The 21,115-nt window shown below is 51.2% G+C and overlaps 1 protein-coding gene across 1 annotated transcript in view; it reads right to left on the bottom strand.

Annotated features, from left to right (window-relative positions):
* DNAH2 (dynein axonemal heavy chain 2) overlaps nucleotides 1-20,503 on the bottom strand; it is a 204,084-nt gene extending 183,581 nt beyond the window's left edge. The window contains exons 1-5 of the mRNA XM_038768829.1: nucleotides 20,410-20,503; nucleotides 12,569-12,808; nucleotides 4,024-4,094; nucleotides 2,718-2,888; nucleotides 1,613-1,841 (exon numbers count right to left, since the gene is read on the bottom strand). Of these exons, the coding sequence (XP_038624757.1) occupies nucleotides 1,613-1,841; nucleotides 2,718-2,888; nucleotides 4,024-4,094; nucleotides 12,569-12,695 (598 nt within the window). The 5' untranslated portion in view covers nucleotides 12,696-12,808; nucleotides 20,410-20,503. The remainder of the gene's footprint in view (nucleotides 1-1,612; nucleotides 1,842-2,717; nucleotides 2,889-4,023; nucleotides 4,095-12,568; nucleotides 12,809-20,409) is intronic.
* Between the last annotated feature and the right edge of the window lie 612 nt (nucleotides 20,504-21,115).

Genomic DNA, 21,115 nt, shown 5'->3' with positions numbered 1-21,115 from the left:
CAAATCCCGTCAGCTGTGTGACTTACCTCCTTCCCTTCCCCACAGCACATGTATGTATGCTTGTACATATTTTTTACTCTATTTATTTATTTTACTTGTACATATCTATTCTATTTATTTTATTTTGTTAATATTTTTGGTTTTGTTCTCTGTCTCCCCCTTCTAGACTGTGAGCCCACTGTTGGGTAGGGACTGTCTCTATATGTCGCCAACTTGGACTTCCCAAGCTCTTAGTACAGTGTTCTGCACACAGTAAGCGCTCAATAAATTTGATTGATTGATTGATTGACAACTTCTCTGTGCCTCAGTTCCCTCATCTGTAAAATGGGGGTTAAGACTGTGAGCCCCCTGTGGGACAACCTGATCACCTTGTATCCTCCCTAGCGCTTAGAACAGTGCTTTGCACATAGTAAGCGCTTAATAAATGCCATCATCATCATCATCATTCCAACGGTATGAAGCGCTTACTATGTACCAGGCCACTAACTACATGCCAGGCACTGTACTAAGCGCTGGACTGGACACAAGATAATCAAGTTGGACACAGTCCATGTCCCACGTGGGGCTCGCAGTCTTAATCCCTAATTTACAGATGAGGTAACTGAGGCACAGTGGAAGTGAAGTGACTTCACACAGCTAATCCAGGACCTCTGCTTCCAGGCCTGGGCTCTGTCTGGTAGGCCACGCTACTTCCCCTGCTTATTTGATAATAATTGTGGTATTTGTTGAGCACTTACTACATGCCAAACACTATACTGAGTGCTGGGGAGGCTGGAGGTACAAGATCATCAGGTCGGACTTAAGTAGGAAGGAGACTAGGAATTGAATCCCCATTGAATCCCTTCTCTCCTTCTACTGCCCAGCCCACACCCTCCGCTCCTCCGCCGCTAATCTCCTCACCGTACCTCGCTCTCGCCTGTCCCGCCATCGACCCCCGGCCCCCGTCCTCCCCCGGGCCTGGAATGCCCTCCCTCTGCCCATCCGCCAAGCTCGCTCTCTTCCTCCCTTCAAGGCCCTGCTGAGAGCTCACCTCCTCCAGGAGGCCTTCCCAGACTGAGCCCCTTCCTTCCTCTCCCCCTCGTCCCCCTCTCCATCCCCCCCATCTTACCTCCTTCCCTTCCCCACAGCACCTGTATATATGTATATATGTTTGTACATATTTATTACTCATTTATTTATTTATTTATTTTACTTGTACATATCTATTCTATTTATTTTATTTTGTTAGTATGTTTGGTTTTGTTCTCTGTCTCCCCCTTTTAGACTGTGAGCCCACTGCTGGGTAGGGACTGTCTCTATATGTTGCCAATTTGTACTTCCCAAGCGCTTAGTACGGTGCTCTGCACATGGTAAGCGCTCAATAAATACGATTGATGATGATGATGATTTTGCAGATGAGGGAACTGAGGCACAGAGAAGTGAAATGACTTGCCTAAGGTCACACAGCAGGAAAGTGGTGGGGCCGGGATTAGAAGGCAAGAGGCAGTGACAAGTTGGAGGGGGACAGGAGAACGACAGGAGAAAGAAGTTCCATCCTCAGCTTCTCCTCCAGAGGGGCAAGACGAGGCTGCGGGGTGGGAGGACCGGGGAGGGGGATTGGGGTCCCTCTCACCAGTCAGGCTGGCCAAGAACTTGTGCAGGTGGGCGGCGAAGTGGTTGCGGATACTCTCCGGCCAAGAGGTGGTACTGAAAATCTGCGGGGCGTAGACTCCGTTGATCAAGCGGAGCAGGGCCGTGATGTAGCAGCCGCGCACCGTCCCAAACTGCACGGTGGCCTCGAAGTTGTCCGGGGTGATGGGGACGGCCGCTTGCCGGATGAAGTAGGTCAGCTGGTTCTGAGTCTGGGGGGAAGCGGGGGGCGTGGAAGGGGTGGCTCGCGCCCATCCCCGCCGTGGCGGCAAGAAGGACGCTGGCCGGAGGGGAGTGTTGGATGCTTCTGGAAGCTGGGGGCGGGGAGGAGGGTTGCACCGAGCCGACATTCACGACGTATTTGTATTAAATGATAGACTGGGGTCTCAGGCCCCCGCCCACCCCGAATCCAGCACTGGGCAGACCTTCCCCAGACCCCCAATCAAGGGAGAGAGTCCAGGGCCTGGATCGGTCGCCTCGTGACCAAATGGATGGGGAGAAACTGGAGAGGAGTTAAGGGTCCTAGAAGGAGGCTTAAAAAAGGGGGATGGTGGGGAGGGATGGGGGGCTTTGGAAGCTGGGAAAAGGGCAGGGTCTGACCCTGGTGGGCAAGGATTTGAAACCATATCGGGAGGGAGGGAGCAAAGGATTGTTCGAAGGGAGAACGATAATGGCGTCTGTAAAACGCTATGTGCCAAGTGCTATTCTAAGTGCTAGCGTGGACACAAAATCAGCCGGTCTCACAGTCAAAGCAGGAGGGAGCGGAGGGATTGAATCCCCATTTTGCAGATGAGGGAACTGAGGCCCAGTGAGTGACTTGCTCAAGGTTCCACATCAGACACGTGGCAGAGCCGGGATGAGAACCCAGGTCCCCCGGCTCCCAGGCCCCCGAGCTCTATGCACTGGACCACGCTGCTTCTTGGGGGATAATGAATGGGTGGAGAGGGGCAGGGGAGATGGGCCAGGGGCCGGGTTGCAGGGAGGATTGTGGGAGGAGGCTGTTGGCCCTGAAACGGGCTCAGACGCTCAGAGCGAGGGGCGGAGGCCGGTGGGGGCAGCGGGAGGAGGGGAGTGATGAATGGGGCTACCTGCACGGGCATGCCCAGCTCCACCTTCAGCCCTGCATAGGGATCGATGAACACGCTGACCATGGGCTCCCGGGGGTCTTGAATGAAGCACTCCAGGACGGCATCGTGCTCCTCCGTCCACGAGGCCGCCGACAGGCCGCTCAGCACCGTTCGACAACGGAAGTAGGGCTTCTGTGAGGGCGCGGGCGGTGTGAGAGAATCATAGGGTGCATTAGGGTTGGGGACCTGGGGCCGGAGCGGGAGGAGAGAGGAGGCAGGTTCTTGGGATTCCCAAGCATGGAGCAGAGACAGGGGGAGGGGACAGGGCATGAAGCAGAGCCCTCCTTCTCCTTCTCCACCTCCTCATCCTACTCCTGCTCATTTTCCTCCTCCTCCTCCTCCTCTTTCTCCTTCTCTAAGCACATCAAACCACAGCTGGTATTTTGAGGACGATGGGGGGCACTGGGGGAGGTCAAGGAGGGAGGAGTGTGAACTCCGGTCACCTAGGGGTCCCCCAATCCTTGCCCATGGACCTGAGCCCAGTCCAGCATGCTCTCGAAGCAAAGCTGGAATAAGGGCAGGGTGGTCCTTCCAGGCTCCCTTATTTTGGCCCTCGGCCAAAGGTAACGGGCAGAATTCCCCCCTTCCAAGTGCCACCCTCCCTCGTGAGGGATGAAGAGCCAGTCCTGTGTGGAAGCCCCGGATGCTTCCAAGATGACAAAACCTACGATCTCCCAGAAGTTTCTGGGTAGGAGCAGCCCCAGCCCAGACAGGCCAGATTCAGGCTCTGCGCCCCTGGGGTCAGTTCCGACTGGGTGGACTCCCAGATTTTGGACCCATGCTGGGTTCTCTGTGAGCTTCCTTGGCGTTGGGGTTTGGAACAGCAACGGAGAGTCAGAAGGGCACCAGGATACTAGCTGGGAGGGAAAGAACTGGTCCAGTCCTCCGGCTGTGGGAGGGAGGGGCTGTGGAAAATAAGATCCAACTGAGGTGACATCTGGACACCCAACCAGATGTTCATCCAAACCGTCTGGTGGCCAGTTGCCAACTGGGCCAGGACGGGTGAAAGGAAGCAGGTGGGGGGACCTCCAACCCCCCATTCAGCCCTCCCCTCCTCTCTGCTCCCGAAGGGGATGGGGTCAGGGGAGGGGTGGTTTCTTGAGACGGGAGGGGAGGGGAGGTGAAGGCCCCAGGTTTTCCTGGCAGAGAGGATGGGGAGAAGTCGACTTGCGGTCCCAACTGTTCCCTCCCTGCCCCGTCATCCCCTCACCCCAGCTCGCCATGCTATTGTGATCCACCTGGGGCGGAGGGGCTTTGGGCACCTTACCACATCCACCACTTCCTCCAAAGGGAGCGTCTCTTCTTCTTCTTCCACCTCTTCGACAGACTCTATGACCTCTGAAGAAGGTCAAAGAGACAGTGGAGACGACTTGTCCTAGGCCAGCGAGTGACCTCAGCCTCCCGCTCTCCTTCCCCTGCCCCCTCCACAGGTCACCCACCTCCTCTCCTCCACCCGGGAAAACTGAGCCCACAGGCTCAGGCCCCCTTCCCCAGAACCCAGGCATCCTGACCCTCTCCCCTCTCCTATAAATGCTGCTCTAGAGGGCAAGTCACTTCACTTCTCTGGGCCTCAGTTCCTTCATCTGTAAAATGGAGATGAAGACTGTGAGCTCCATGTGGGACAGGGACTGGGTCCAACCTGATTAGCCTGTATCTACCCCAGGGCTTAGAAAACTGCCTGACACATAGTAAGCACGTAACAAATACCCTTAAAAAAATAAATAAATGAAGAAGCTCCTTGTGGGAAGAGAAAGGGTCTACCAATTCGGATTTGCACTCTCCCAAGCATTCCACTTAGTAAGCGCTCAATAAATACCACTGATTGACTAATTGATTGATTGATTGATTCTCCTGCCCACCTCACTCCAGGGTTTATCCCTTAACCTGGAGTTCCTCTTCGGGCAGCCGAGAGGTTGGTCGAGAGGTCAGGAGGTTTGAGTAATTGGATTTGTACCTTTTATTTATTTTACTTGTACCTATCTATTCTATTTATTTTATTTTGTTAGTATGTTTGGTTTTGTTCTCTGTCTCCCCCTTCTAGACTGTGAGCCCACTGTTGGGTAGGGACTGTCTCTATATGTTGCCAGCTTGTACTTCCCAAGCGCTTAGTACAGTGCTCTGCACACAATACGATTGATTGATTGATTGATTGATTGATTCCCCACTCCCTCAGCGTCATAGCACTAACGTGCACATCCATCACTTATTTCTATTAATATCTCTCTCCCACTCTAGACGGTAAGCTCCTTGTGGGCAGGGAACATTTCTACCAACTCTGCTATACTGTTGTACTCTCCGTCCCCAGCACTTAATGTGGCTTTTCGCACACAGTAAGTGCTCAATAAATATGATTGACTCATTCATTCATTCAGTCGTATTTATTGAGCACTTACTGTGTGCAGAGCACTAAGCTGATTGATTGACTTTGTCTCCAATTGGGTCTGGTCATCAGGAGAATTATGGAACTGGGTCATATTGTGCCCAGGGGGTGGAGGTGGGTTGCGGGGAGAAGGACCAGATAGCTGGGACTGCGGGACTGCTGGATTGGGAGCGGGCAGTGGAACGAGATTTAGCCTGAAGGAGAAGCAGTGTGGTCTAGTGGATAGAGCGCAGTGGCTTGCATCATCATCATCATCATCATCATCAATCGTATTTATTGAGCGCTTACTGTGTGCAGAGCACTGTACTAAGCGCTTGGGAAGTACAAATTGGCAACATATAGAGACAGTCCCTACCCAACAGTGGGCTCACAGTCTAAAAGGGGGAGACAAAACCAAACATACTAACAAAATAAAATAAATAGAATAGATATGTACAAGTAAGATAAATAGAGTAATAAATATGTACAAACATATATACATATATACAGGGGCTGTGGGGAAGGGAAGGAGGTAAGATGGGGGGATAGAGAGGGGGACAAGGGGGAGAGGAAGGAAGGGGCTCAGTGTGGGAAGGCCTCCTGGAGGAGGTGAGCTCTCAGTAGGGCCTTGAAGGGAGGAAGAGAGCTAGCTCGGCGGATGGGCAGAGGGAGGGCATTCCAGGCCCGGGGGATGACGTGGGCTTGCACACATTAAGCTCTCAATAAATACGATAAACTGATGGATTGACTAATGGTGTGGGTGCTAGAGAGATGAGAACCGAGACACCAAATTCCCTCAGCTGTAAAATGGGGATGAAGTTTGTGAGCCCCACCGTGGGACACTGGCCTATGTCCAACCTAATTACCCGATATCTACCCTAGTGCGTAGTGCAGTGCCTGGCACTTAGTAAGCACTAAACAAATGCCATTAAAAAAGACACAGTCCCTGCTCTTTATGGGGCTCATGGTCTAAGTAGGAGGGGGAGAACAGGTATTGAACCCCCCAATCAACAGATGAGGAATCTAAGGCACAGATTAATGACTTGGCCAAGGTCATACAGCAAGTAAGTGTTGGATAGTGGCACTTAGTAAGTGTTTAACTTACTAAGTTAAACTAAGCCCAGACTAAACACCCTCCTTCCTCTCCCCGTCGTTCCCCTCTCCATCCCTGCCGCCTTACCTCCTTCCCTTCCCCACAGCACCTATATATATGTATATATGTTGTACATATTTATTACTCTATTTATTTTACTTGTACATATCTATTCTATTTATTTTACTTTGTTAGTATGTTTGGTTTTGTTCTCTGTCTCCCCCTTCTAGATTGTGAGCCCACTGTTGGGTAGGGACTGTCTCTATATGTTGCCAACTTGTACTTCCCAAGCGCTTAGTACAGTGCTCTGCACACAGTAAGCGCTCAATAAATACAATTGATTGATTTAACGAATACCATAAAAAAAGCCTGTCCTCCCTCCTACTTAGCCTGGGAGCCTTGTGAGGGACAGGGACTGTATCTGACCTGATGATCGTGTACCTACCCCAGCGCTTAATACAGTGCTTGGCACCTAATCTGCCTTTACTCTGTGACCTTTGGACACTTGCTATTCACCCCATCCCCAACCCCTCAGCACTTATGTCCGTATTTTTAAATTCGACACTATAAATTATTTATTTACATTATCGTCTATCCCCCCCCTCTAGACTGTAAGCTTTTTATGGGCAGGGAACATATCTGCTGATTCTGTTGTATTGTCCCTTCCCAAACGCTTAGTCCAGTGAGACTGTGAGCCCGTTGTTGGGTAGGGACCGTCTCTATATTTTGCCAACTTGTACTTCCCAAGTGCTTAGTCCAGTGCTCTGCCCACAGTAAGCGCTCAATAAATACGACTGAATGAATGAATGAATGTTCTGCCCACAGTGAGCGCTCAATAAATACCATGGATTGACTGGTTGATTCTTGTAATTATATTTTTTATGGTATTTGTTAAGTTCTTACTACGTGTCAGGCACTATACTACGCGCTGAGGTAGATCCAAGCTAATCGGGTTGGACACAGTCCCTGCCCCACATGGGGCTCACACTCCTCACCCCCATTTTCCAGACGAACTGTGGCCCAGAGAAGTGAAGCGACTTGCCCGAGGTCCCACAGCAGACAGGTGGCGTAGCCGGGAATAGAACCCAAGTCCTTCTGACTCCAGTGATCAGTCCACCAGGCCAAGAGTTTTATGATTCCTTCCTGCCTTCCCCCAGCCCCTCCTTGCCTTGTGTCCCTTTTTTCTCTAGAATTAGCGGCAAATCGAAGCCCAGGAGACCCTCCCCCTCCTAACCGCCCCCCAGGAAACTCTAATTCTGGCCCAAATATTTGGGGGGGGCCGGCATGATGGGAAGGGAGCAGCTGCTACCACAACAGCTCCCCCGGGCCCATCACCATCCACTCACTTCTCCCCTACCCTGGCTCCGTCCCTGGCATCCAAGGGGGCATCCACGCCCACCTCTGCTGGCTCGTCCACTCCCCGGATCCTCCCGGATGCTCCCCATCCCAGGCGTGGGAGGCGGGAAGGCCGGGAGGTGCCAGGGGGACCCCATCATCGGGCCTCCTTTGGCTGGTACCCGAACAGATGAAGCAGCTCGTGGGTTCGGAATTTGCCGGGCGGTGGAGCGGGCCGGGTTTCCGTGGTAACGGGCTTCCCGGGGAAAAGAGATGCTGTTTGCTCTGCCACCCGGGGTGGGCGGGGGTTGAGGAAGGGGAGGAAGGGAGGGCTGGGCCATCATGGGGACCAGGAGGGGCTGGGAGAGCCGGTGGGCGCCTTTGCCCCATTTTACAGATGAGGGAACTGAGGCACCTCCTCCAGGAGGCCTTCCCAGACTGAGCCCCTTCTTTCCTCTCCCCCTCGTCCCCCTCTCCATCCCCCCGTCTTACCTCCTTCCCTTCCCCACAGCACCTGTATATATGTATATATGGTTGTACATATTTATTACTCTATTTATTTATTTATTTATTTATTTTACTTGTACATTTCTATCCTACTTATTTTATTTTGTTGGTATGTTTGGTTCTGTTCTCTGTCTCCCCCTTTTAGACTGTGAGCCCACTGTTGGGTAGGGACTGTCTCTATGTGATGCCAATTTGTACTTCCCAAGCGCTTAGTACAGTGCTCTGCACATAGTAAGTGCTCAATAAATACGATTGATTGATTGATTTGCCCCGGTGGAGAAACTGAGGCAGGTGGCGACTTTTAGACTGTGAGCCCAATGTTGGGTAGGGACTGTCTCTATGTGTTGCCAATTTGTACTTCCCAAGAGCTTAGTACAGTGCTCTGCACATAGTAAGCGCTCAATAAATATGATTGATTGATTGATTGATTGATTGACAAAGCCCTCACGCCTTGTGTTTCCCAGAGAGTCGGGCTGGGCAGAAAGGACTTCTCCGCACCCAATCCTCTCCTGAATCAATCAATGGGATTTATTGAGCACTCCTTATGTGCAGAGCCCTGGACTAAGAGCTTGAGAGAGTCCAATACAATGGAGTTGGGGGTCATGTTCCCTGCCCACAACGAGTTTACAGTCTACAGGGGGAGACTGACGTTAATATCAATACTTAACTGACACATGTGCTGTGGCATTGAGGGTGAATATCCAGCGCTTAAAAGGTTCAGAACTAAATCAATCAATCAATCAATCAATCAATTGTATTTATTGAGCGCTTACTATGTGCAGAGCACTGTACTAAGCACTTGGGAAGTACAAATTGGCAACACATAGAGACAGTCCCTACCCAACAGTGGGCTCACAGTCTAAAAGGGGGAGACAGAGAACAGAACCAAACATACCAACAAAATAAAATAAATAGGATAGAAATGTACAAGTAAAATAAATAAATAAATAAATAAATAGAGTAATAAATATGTATAACCATATATACATATATACAGGTGCTGTGGGGAAGGGAAGGAGGTAAGATGGGGGGATGGAGAGGGGGACGAGGGGGAGAGGAAGGAAGGGGCTCAGTCTGGGAAGGCCTCCTGGAGGAGGTGAGCTCTCAGCAAAACTAAATGAAACCTGAAGCTGCCATTCAGACTCCCCCTCTCCCGAATCCCGGTCTGCATCAATCAATCAATCAATCAATTAATCAGTCGATGGTATTCATTGACCTCTTACTCCTCCCTGAAGGTCGTGTTCTACCGCCTCTGTTGTTCAGTATTCTTCCAAACGCTTAGTCCAGTGCTCTGCACACAGTAAGCGCTCAATAAATACCATTGATTGACTGCTAATAGTAATGATAATGGTACTTGGTAATAATAATAATAATGGCATTTATTGAGCGCTTACTATGTGCAAATCACTTTTCTAAGCGCTGGGGAGGTTACAAGGTGGTCAGGTTGTCCCAAAGGGGGCTCACAGTCTTCATCCCCATTTTACAGATGAGGGAACTGAGGCACAGAGAAGTTAAATGCCCAAAATCACACAGCTGACAACTATGGCAGAGCTGGGATTCGAACCCCTGACCCCTGACTCCAAAGCCCCTGCTCTTTCCACTGAGCCACGCTGCTTCTCTATAATGATGGCATTTTGTTAAGTGTTTACTATGTGCAAAGCACTGTTCAAAGCGCTGGGGAGGTTACAAGGTGGCCAGGTTGTCCCAAAGGGGGGTCACTGTCTTCATCCCCATTTTACAGATGAGGGAACTGAGGCACAGAGAAGTTAAGTGACTTGCCCAAAGTCACACAGCTGACAATTGGCAGAGCCAGGATTTGAACCCATGACCTCTGACTCCCAAGCCCGGGCTCTTTCCACTGAGCCACGCTGCTGCACTTGGTGCTTTCTATAATAATTAGTAATAAGTGTGGTATTTGTTAAGCACATAATATGTGCCAGGCACTGTACTAAGCGCTGGGGTAGGTACACGTTCATCAGGTCGGATACAGTCCCTGTCCCTCACAAGGCTTCCAGGCGAAGTAGGAGGGAGGATGGGCTTTTTTATGGTATTCATTAGACACTTACTAAGTGCCACTATCCAACACTTACTTGCTGTATGACCTTGGCCAAGTCATTAATCTGTGCCTTCGATTCCTCATCGGTTGATTGGGGGGTTCAATACCTGTTCTCCCCCTCCTACTTCGACCATGAGCCCCATAAAGAACAGGGACTGTGTCTTTTTTAATGGCATTTGTTTAGTGCTCACTACGTGCCAGGCACTGTACTACGCACTAGGGTAGATATAAGGACCCAGTCCCTGTCCCACATGGGGCTCCCAGCCTTCATCCCCATTTAAAAGATGAGGTAGCTGAGGCCCAGAGAAGTGAAGTGACTTGCCCAAGGTCACCCAGAAGACAAGTGTCAGAGCCAGGATTAGAACCCAGGTCCTTCTGACTCCCTCATGGGAAGCAGCGTGACTCAGTGGAAAGAGCCCGGGCTTTGGAGTCAGAGGTCATGGGTTCAAATCCCGGCGCCGCCAATTGTCAGCTGTGTGACTTTGGGCAAGTCACCTCACTTCTCTGGGCCTCAGTGACCTCATCTGTAAAACGGGGATTAAGACTGTGAGCCCCCTGTGGGACAACCTGATCACCTTGTAACCTCCCCAGCGCTTAGAACAGTGCTTTGCACATAGTAAGCGCTTAATAAATGCCATCATCATCATCATCCCCAGGCTCAGGCTGTATCCATTTGGCCACGCTGCTTCCCAATTGGCTAAGTCCAGAACACCGTATTAGCACCTGGGAGAGTCCCAGTTCAATACAATGGGTAGGCCGGATCCCAGCCCTCAAGGAACTTCCAGTCGAGAGTGTCTACTTAGGTCTCCCCTCGGTTCCTATGCCAATATCAAGACTTAGTGGCCTCCCTTTGACTCCCAGCTCTCCCTCACCAAATAAACACCAAAGTCCAAGTCTCCTGCCCGCCGGAACTGTGGGGCTTCTTTAGTGCTTACTATTTGTGAAGCGCTGTTCTAGGAACTGGGGGTACTTACAAGAGGAGCAGATCAGAAACAGTCTCTGTCCCATATACGGGTTCAGAGCCTAATGGGCCTAATTTTATCCCCATTTTACAGTTGAGGAAACTGAAGCTCAGAGGGGCCTTCCCAGACTGAGCCCCTTCCTTCTTCTCCCCCTCGTCCCCCTCTCCATCCCCCCATCTTACCTCCTTCCCTTCCCCACAGCACCTGTATATATGTATATATGTTTGTACATATTTATTACTTATTTATTTTACTTGTACATATCTATTCTATTTATTTTATTTTGTTAGTATGTTTGGTTTTGTTCTCTGTCTCCCCCTTTTAGACTGTGAGCCCACTGTTGGGTAGGGACTGTCTCTATGTGTTGCCAACTTGTACTTCCCAAGCGCTTAGTCCAGTGCTCTGCACACAGTAAGCGCTCAATAAATACGATTGATGATGATGATGATGATGATGAAGCGTGGGCCCTGCCCAAAGTCATGCAGCAAGAGAGTGAGAAGCAGCGTGGCCTAATGGCTAGAGCCCAGGAGTCAAAGGACAGGGGTCCTGGTCCCGGCTCTGCCCTTTGACTGCTGTGTGACCCTGACAAAGTCATTTTGCTTCTCTGGGCCTCAGTTCCCTCATCTGGAAACTGGGGATGAAGACCACGAGCCCCACGTGGGACAAGGTCTGATTAACTTGTATCCTCTAGACTGTAAGCTCATTAAGGGCAGGGAATGTGCCTTCTAATTCTGCTGATTGTCCTCTCCCAAGCATTTAGTACAGTGCTCAGCATAAACCTGTGAGCCCCATGTGGGACAGGGACTCTATCCAACCAGATTACCTTGTATCTACTCCGGTGCTTAGTACAATGCCTGGCACATAGTAATAATAATAATAATGTTGGCATTTGTTAAGCGCTTACTATGTGCAAAGCACTGTTCTAAGCTCTGGGGGGGGGATACAATGTGATCAAGTTGTCCCACGTGGGGCTCACAGTCTTAATCCCCATTTTTACAGATGAGGGAACTGAGGCTCAGAGAAGTTAGCACTTAATACATTGTTGTTATTATAATAAGCATGCAATAAATATGAATGATTGATCATGGCAGCGTGGCTCAGTGGAAAGAGCCCGGGCTTTGGAGTCAGAGGTCCAAATCCCGGCTCCTCCAAAGGTCAACTGTGTGACTTTGGACAAGTCACTTGACTTCTCTGTGCCTCAGTTACCTCATCTGTAAAAAGGGGATTAAAGCTGTGAGCCCCCCCCCCCCCCCCCCCCCCCGCGGAACAACCTGATCACCTTGTAACCTCCCCAGCGCTTAGAATAGTGCTTTGCACATAGTAAGCGCTTAACAAATACCACCATCATTATTATTATTATTATTATTATTATCTACCCCTGTGCTAGCACAGTGACTGGCACATAGCAAGCGCTTATCAAATACCATAAAAAAAAATTAAGAGCTATAATCGCCCCTCCCTGCCCCCCAGATCCAACAGTGATGTTGGCAAGGTACTTACTGAGCTCTTCCTGCGTGGGAGTGGGCAGGGGTGGGGGTTCCAGCTGTGGCCCCGATGGGGTCCTGGTTTTTTCCGCAGCTTGGGAGGCAGCTCGGCGCTTCTTCTCCGTGCCGGAACGACCAGACATGGCGCATGCCGGGCCTGGGGCTCACCGAGGGTTGGGAGCAGCAGTGGGGAGCAGGGTGGGATCAGGGGGACGGAAGCGGGGTGGGCCCCTCGATCCTCTTCTCAATGTCCTCCCTGGATATCAACATTACCTTCAATCAATCAATCATATTTATTGAGTGCTTACTGTGTGCAGAGCACTGTACTAAGCACAATATAACAAAGTTCATAGACGCATTCCCTGCCCACAGTGAGTTCTGGTATTTATTAAGCACCTACTATGTGCCAGGCACTGTGCTAAGCGCTTTGGAAAGCACAGTATAACAAAGTTCATAGACACATTCCCTGCCCACAATGAGTTATGGTATTTATTAAGTGCCTACTATGTGCCAGGCACTGTGCTAAGTGCTTTGGAAAGCACAATATAACAAAGTTCATAGACACATTCCCTGCCCACAGTGAGTTATGGTATTTATTAAGCAAGCACCTACTATGTGCCAGGCACTGTGCTAAGCGCTTCGGAAAGCACAATATAACAAAGTTCATAGACACATTCCCTGCCCACAATGAGTTATGGTATTTATTAAGCACCTACTATGTGCCAGGCACTGTGCTAAGCGCTTTGGAAAGCACAATATAACAAAGTTCATAGACACATTCCCTGCCCACAATGAGTTATGGTATTTATTAAGTGCCTACTATGTGCCAGGCACTGTGCTAAGCGCTTTGGAAAGCACAATATAACAAAGTTCATAGACACATTCCCTGCCCACAGTGAGTTATGGTATTTATTAAGTGCCTACTATGTGACAGGCACTGTGCTAAGTGCTTTGGAAAGCACAATAGAACAAAGCTCATAGACACATTCCCTGCCCACAGTGAGTTATGGTATTTATTAAGTGCCTACTATGTGCCAGGCACTGTGCTAAGCGCTTTGGAAAGCACAATATAACAAAGTTCATAGACACATTCCCTGCCCACAGTGAGTTATGGTATTTATTAAGTGCCTACTATGTGACAGGCACTGTGCTAAGTGCTTTGGAAAGCACAATAGAACAAAGCTCATAGACACATTCCCTGCCCACAGTGAGTTATGGTATTTATTAAGCGCCTACTATGTGCCAGGCACTGTACTAACTGCCGGGATAGGTACAATCTAGTCAGGTTGGACACAGTCCCTGTTCCACATGGGGCTCACAGTCTTGATCCCCATTTTACAAGATGTGGGAACTGAGGCCCAGAGAAGTGAAGTGCCTGGCCCAAGGACACCCAGCAGACAAGTTGGGGAGCCGGGATTAGAAACCAATGCACACAGTAAGCGCTCAATAAATACGATTGATTGATTGATTCTGATTCCCAGGTCTGGGCTCTACCCACTAGGCCACTAGATTAGTCTACTAGACTGTAAGTTCCTGGTGGACAGGGAATGAGTCTACCAACACTGTTATAGGGCACTCTTGCAAGCACTTGGTCCAGTGCTCTGCATCCAGTAAGCGCTCAATAAATTCAACTGATTGATAGATAAGATTACACTGTTCCTCTACCAGAGAAGCAGCGTGGCTCAGCGGAAAGGAGCCTGGGCTTTGGAGTCAGAGGTCATGGGTTCAAATCCCGGCTCCGCCACTTGTCAGCTGTGGGACTTTGGGCAAGCCACTTCACTTCTCCGGGCCTCGGTTGCCTCATCTGTAAAATGGGGGTGAAGACTGTGAGCCCCACGTGGGACAACCTGACCGCCTCGTAACCTCCTCAGCGCTTAGAACAGTGCTCTGCACATAGTAAGCGCTTAATAATATTATCATTGCTAATATGATGAGAACTGAGGGGTTGTTTTCCGGAGGAGGGTGCGCAAAATGGGAGGAAAGCGGCTGATCTGGGATCCTGAAAGGGACCTGTCGGTCAAGAAAGCTGGCGGGAAGGGGGCACCTGCCCTCCTGCCATTCTCTGATCACCTGGCCAAGGTAGGGATGAGGAATCCTTGCCAGAGCAGGGGAAAGGATGGGTTTCATTCTCCTACATCCCCTCTGTCCGTCCGGGCGGCCTTGCTCCCTCGGTTGAGATGGCAGCCTCCCAGTACCACCTGTTGCTCACCGCTCTCTTCCCTCCCCGGGGCCGCCGGGGGTATTGATCGTGGGTTTTGGATTTCCTAGTTGGAGGATTTGTAGGGCGCTCGGAGTGAAATTGTTCGGTTAAGCCGACACATCAATAAAACCAACTTCCCCGCTGCCCAGCTTTCTCAGCCAACCCCCTTGGGAGGTCTATCCAGTCTCCGGCTGCCTCAGAAAGCTCCTGGAACATGGCAGCTCCCCATTCCCCCCGGCATCACCGGTCACTTATTCCTCTCTGCATTTCTGCCCCTCACCCTCACTCCCCTCCCTGCATCATCACAGACAACAGTCTTGCTTTTTCTGCTTCTACCAAGGTGGGTCTCATTTTTTGCCTCCTAACTTACCCATCCCCCCCGAGGTGGCTCATCTCCCCAGCTCATCCTCTGGCTCCTTGAAAAATATCTCTCCCTCCAAGGAGGTCTTTTGTGCCCCTTTCATTCATTCATTCAATCGTATTCATTCATTCATTCAATCGTATTTATTGAGCGCTTACTGTGTGCAGAGCACTGGACTAAGCGCTTGGGAAGTCCAAGTTGGCAACGTATAGAGACGGTCCCTACCCAACAGCGGGCTCACAGTCTAGAAGGGGGAGACCGACAACAAAACATAAACCAAATAAAATAAATAGAATAAATATGTACAAGTAAAATAGAGTAATAAATATGTACAAAGATATAATAATAATAATGATGGCATTTATTAAGCGCTTACTATGTGCAAAGCACAGTTCTAAGCGCTGGGGAGGTTACAAGGTGATCAGGTTGACCCACATCGGGCTCACAGTCTTAGTCCCCATTCTACAGATGAGGCAACTGAGGCCCAGAGAAGTGAAGTGACTTGCCCAAAGTCACACAGCTGACAAGTGGTGGAGCGGGGATTTGAACCCATGACCTCTGACTCCAAAGCCCGGGCTCTTTCCACTGAGCCACGCTGTATATATATATACAAGTGATGTGGGGAGGGGAGGAGGTAAGGTGTGGGGGATTCATTCATTCAATCGTATTTGTTGAGCGCTTACTGTGTGCAGAGCACTGTACTAAGCGCTTGGGAGGGGGGGAGGGAGAGAGGAAGGTACCTCTCTCCTTTCTCCTCAGAACTCCCTGCTTCACCTGCTTTATCTCTGTTCCCTCAATATTACCCCTCTCCTCCCAGAAATGTTCACTCTCCCACAGCATTGCCCTTCTACACTGTTGGGTAGGGACCGTCTCTATATGCTGCCAACTTGGACTTCCCAAGCGCTTAGTACAGTGCTCTGCACACCGTAAGCGTTCAATAAATACGATTAATTGATTGACTGACCGTCTCTATATGTTGCCAACTTGGACTTCCCAAGCGCTTAGTACAGTGCTCTGCACACAGTAAGCGCTCAATAAATACGATTGATTGACTGACCGTCTCTATATGTTGCCAACTGGGACTTCCCAAGCGCTTAGTACAGTGCTCTGCACACAGTAAGCGCTCAATAAGTACGACTGAATGAATGAATTGCCCGTCTCCTCTTCAGTACTCCCCCTCTTCCCCTCTCCCTCAATACGGCCCCCTCCCCTCAGTACTGTCCCCAACCTTCAATATTCTCATCTGGAAAATGGGGATGAAGACTGTGAGCCCCCCGTGGGACAACCTGATCACCTTGTAACCTCCCCAGCGCTTAGAACAGTGCTTTGCACATAGTAAGCGCTTAATAAATGCCATTAAAAATATATATATATATTGCTCTCTCCTCAATACTGCCTTCTCCCTCCAGTATCAACCCTCCTGCCCCCTAAGTACCACCCAGTCACCTCAATATTGCCCCTCTCCTCTTAGTATTGCCCTCAGAACTGCTTCCTCCCCTCATTATTTCCCCTTCACTACCGACCTCTCAGCACTACTCCCGCCCCTCAGTACTGCCCCATCAGCACTGTTCCCTTCCCTCCGCATTTCCTCCTTAATAGAGTAATAAATTCCTTCGAGACTGTGAGCCCAGTGTTGGGTAGGGACCGTCTCTATATGTTGCCAACTTGGACTTCCCAAGCGCTTAGTCCAGCGCTCTGCACCCAGTAAGCGCTCAATAAATATGATTGAATGAATGAATGAATGACTATTGCCCCCTCACACCTGATCCCTCCCCTCACTATTGCCCCTTCACTGTTGTCCTCAGCACAGCTCCCTCCCCTTAGTATTTCCTCCTCAGTATTGCCCCCCCAGCACTACTCCCTCTCCTCAGTATTTTCCCCTCAACGCTTCTCCCTTCCCTCAGGATTGCCCCCTTCAACGCTGTTCCCTCTCCTCAGAATTTGCCCCTCAGTATTGCTCCCTCAGCATGGCTCCCTCCCCTCAGTATTTCCCCCTTAACACTGCTCCCTCCCCTCAGTATTCCCCCCCTCAACACTGCTCCCTCCCCTCAGTATTTCCCCCCCCCAACACTGCTCCCTCCCCTCAATATTTCCCCCTCAACACTGCTCCCTCCCCTCAGTATTTCCCCCTCAACACTGCTCCCTCCCCTCAGTATTTCCCCCCCTCAACACTGCTCCCTCCCCTCAGTATTTCCCCCTCAACACTGCTCCCTCCCCTCAGTATTTCCCCCCCTCAACACTGCTCCCTCCCCTCAGTATTTCCCCCCCTCAACACTGCTCCCTCCCCTCAGTATTTCCCCCCCCTCAACACTGCTCCCTCCCCTCAGTATTTCCCCCTTGGTCCTGCTCCCCCCTCAGTAAATACTAAGGATGCCATTTCTTAAGCGCTTAATATGTGCAAAGCACTGTTCTAAGCGCTGGGAGGGATACAAAGTGATCAGGTTGTCCCCACGTGGGCTCACAGCCTTCATCCCCATTTGACAGATGAGGTAACTGAGGCTCAGAGAATAATAATGATAGCATTTATTAAGCGCTCAATATGTGCAAAGCACTGTTCTAAGCGCTGGGAGGGATACAAAGTGATCATCAATCGTATTTATTGAGCGCTTACTGTGTGCAGAGCACTGTACTAAGCGCTTGGGAAGTACAAGTTGGCAACACAAGTGATCAGGTTGTCCCCACGTGGGGCTCACAGCCTTCATCCCCGTTTGACAGATGAGGTAACGGAGGCTCAGAGAATAATAATGATAGCATTTATTAAGCGCTTAATATGTGCAAAGCACTGTTCTAAGCGCTGGGAGGGATACAAAGTGATCAGGTTGTCCCCACGTGGGGCTCACAGCCTTCATCCCCATTTGACAGATGAGGTAACGGAGGCTCAGAGAATAATAATGATAGCATTTATTAAGCGCTTAATATGTGCAAAGCACTGTTCTAAGCACTGGGAGGGATACAAAGTGGTTGTCCCCACATGGGGCTCACAGCCTTCATCCCCATTTGACAGATGAGGTAACGGAGGCTCAGAGAATAATAATGATAGCATTTATTAAGCGCTTAATACGTGCAAAGCACTGTTCTAAGCGCTGGGGAGGTTACGAGATGATGAGGTTGTCCCACTGGGGAATCACAGTCTTCATCCCCATTTTACGGATGAGGGAACTGAGGCCCAGAGAAGTGAAGTGACTTGCCCAAAGTCACACAGCTGACAAGTGGTGGAGCTGGTATTTGAACCCATGACCTCTGCCTCCCAAGCCCAGGCTCTTTCCACTGAGCCACGCTGCTTCTCAGTACTGCTTCCTCCCCTCAGTATTGCCCCCTCAACAAAGCTCCCTCCCCTCAGCATTTCCCCCTCAGTATTACTCCACTTTCAGTATTTCTCCTTGAGTACTGCTCCCCGACTCAGTATTTCCCCTTCAGAACTTCTCCCTGACTCAGTATTTCCCCTTCAGAACTGCTCCCTCCCCTCAGTACTACTCCCTCCTCAGCACTGCTCCCTCCTCTCAGTATTTCTCAATCAGCACTGCCCCCTCCTCTCAGTATTGCTCCCTCAGTACCACCCCCTCAGCACTGCTCCATCAGCACTGCTCCCTCCTCTCAATGTTTCTCCCTCAGCACTGCCCCCTCCTCTCGATATTTCTCCCTTAGCACTACCCACTCAACACTGCTCCCTCCTCTCAATATTTCTCCCTCAGAACTGCCCCCTCCTCTCAATATTCCTCCCTCAGCACTGCCCCCTCCTCTCAGTATTTCTCCCTCAGCACTGCCCCCTCCTCTCAGTATTTCTCCCTCAGCACTGCTCCCTCCTCTCAATATTTCTCCCTCAGCACTGCTCCCTCCTCTCAATATTTCTCCCTCAGCACTGCTCCCTCCTCTCAATATTTCTCCCTCAGCACTGCCCCCTCCTCTCAGTATTTCTCCCTCAGCACTGCTCCCTCCTCTCAGTATTTCTCCCTCAGCACTGCTTCCTCCTCTCAATATTTTTCCCTTAGCACTGCCCCCTCCTCTCAATATTTCTCCCTCAGCACTGCCCCCTCAGCACTGCTCCCTCCTCTCAATATTTCTCCCTCAGCACTGCCCCCTCCTCTCAATACTTCTTCCTCAGTATTGCCCCCTCAGCACTGCTCCCTCCTCTCAATATTTCTCCCTCAGCACTGCCCCCTCCTCTCAATATCTCTCCCTCAGCACTGCTCCCTCCTCAATATTTCTCCCTCAGCACTGCCCCCTCAGCACTGCTTCCTCCTCTCAGTATTTCTCCCTCAGTATTGCCCCCTCAGCACTGCCCCTCCTCTCAATATTTCTCCCTCAGCACTGCTCCCTCCTCTCAATATTTCTCCCTCAGCACTGCTCCCTCCTCTATTTCTCCCTCAGTATTGCCCCCTCAGCACTGCTCCCTCCTCTCAATATTTCTCCCTCAGTATTTCCCCCTCAGCACTGCTCCCTCCTCTCAATATTTCCCCCTCAGCACTGCTCCCTCCTCTCAATATCTCTCCCTCAACACTGCCCCCTCCTCTCAGTATTTCTCCCTCAGCACTGCTCCCTCCTCTCAATATTTCTCCCTCAGCACTGCCCCCTCAGCACTGCTCCCTCCCCTCAATATTTCTCCCTCAGCACTGCTCCCTCCTGTCAGTATTTCTCCCTCAGCACTGCTCCCTCCTCTCAGTATTTCTCCCTCAGCACTGCTTCCTCCTCTCAATATTTTTCCCTTAGCACTGCCCCCTCCTCTCAATATTTCTCCCTCAGCACTGCCCCCTCAGCACTGCTCCCTCCTCTAAGTATTTCTCCCTCAGCACTGCTCCCTCCTCTCAGTATTTCTCCCTCAGTATTGCCCCCTCAGCACTGCTCCCTCCTCTCAGTATTTCTCCCTCAGCACCGCTCCCTCCTCTCGGTATTGCCCCCTCAGCACCGCTCCCTCCTCTCAGTACTTCTCCCTGAGTATTGCCCCCTCAGCACTGAACCCTCCCCTCGGTATTTTCCCCTCAGTACTTGCCCCTTGGGCACTGCTCGCTCCCGTCATCATTGCCCCCTCAGGATGTCACCCTTCTTATTGCCCTCGGCGGCACCGCTCCCACCCCTCAGCATTACCCCCCCCCCCAGCACTGCTCCCACCCCTCAGTATTTGCCCCCTCAAGACGGCTCCCTCCCCTCAGTATTGCCCCTCACAGCCCTGCTCACCCCCCACCCCCTAATATTGGTTCCCCTGTCTCTCCAGCCCCGTCCCTTTCCCCTCACCCCCTCTCCCTCCGCCGCCATCCCCTCAGGTTTGCCCCCACTTGCCCCCGGGGCCCCCTCCTCTCACCGGCGGTTGGGAGAGTCGTTCAAGACTCGGAGGGGGCTCCGCGGGGCGGGTACCGACGCGCGCACACACCACGCGTCGCCATGGCAACCCCCGACGTGCGCGCGACCGGTCAAGCCGGGCGCGTGAACCCAGTAAGGATGGGGGCGGAGGGAGCGACCCAAGGTGAGCGTCACGTGGTCCCAGTGGGGTGGGGGAGGGGCGCGAAGGCGAGGCGAGCGTCGCGCGCCCCGACACGCTCCCCCCACCCACGCTGCGCCTGCGCAGAAGCCGCCGCCTCAGGCTCCCAGCTTGTCCATCAAGGCGAAGCGAGAGGTTTGATTGGCCAGAAGGAGGAAAGGGGCGGGAACAGGGAGCGTTTCTCCCCGCCCCCCCCTCCTGTGGAAAGAAATTGGAGGGAATGGACCTACCCACTTTACAGAGGGGGAAACTGAGGTCCAGGGAGTGTAGAGTGACGAGGGTAAAATGAAGAAGGAAAGCATTGGGGCCTGGGAGTCGGAGGACCCGAGTTCTAATCCCGGCTCTGCCACTTGTCTGCTGTGTGACCTTGGGCCAGTCACCTCACTTCTCTGGGCCTCAGTGACCTCATCTCAATCGATCGTATTTATTGAGCGCTTTCGGTGTGCAGAGCACTGGACTAAGCGCTTGGGAAGTATATAGAGACAGTCCCTACCCAACAGTGGGCTCACAGTCTAAAAATCATCTGCGT

The sequence above is a fragment of the Tachyglossus aculeatus genome, chromosome Y4, assembly GCF_015852505.1.
Source record: "Tachyglossus aculeatus isolate mTacAcu1 chromosome Y4, mTacAcu1.pri, whole genome shotgun sequence".
In the NCBI taxonomy this organism is placed as follows: Eukaryota; Metazoa; Chordata; class Mammalia; order Monotremata; family Tachyglossidae; genus Tachyglossus; species Tachyglossus aculeatus.
Note: the sequence above shows the minus strand (reverse complement) of the source record. Positions and strands in the feature narration are given on the sequence as shown.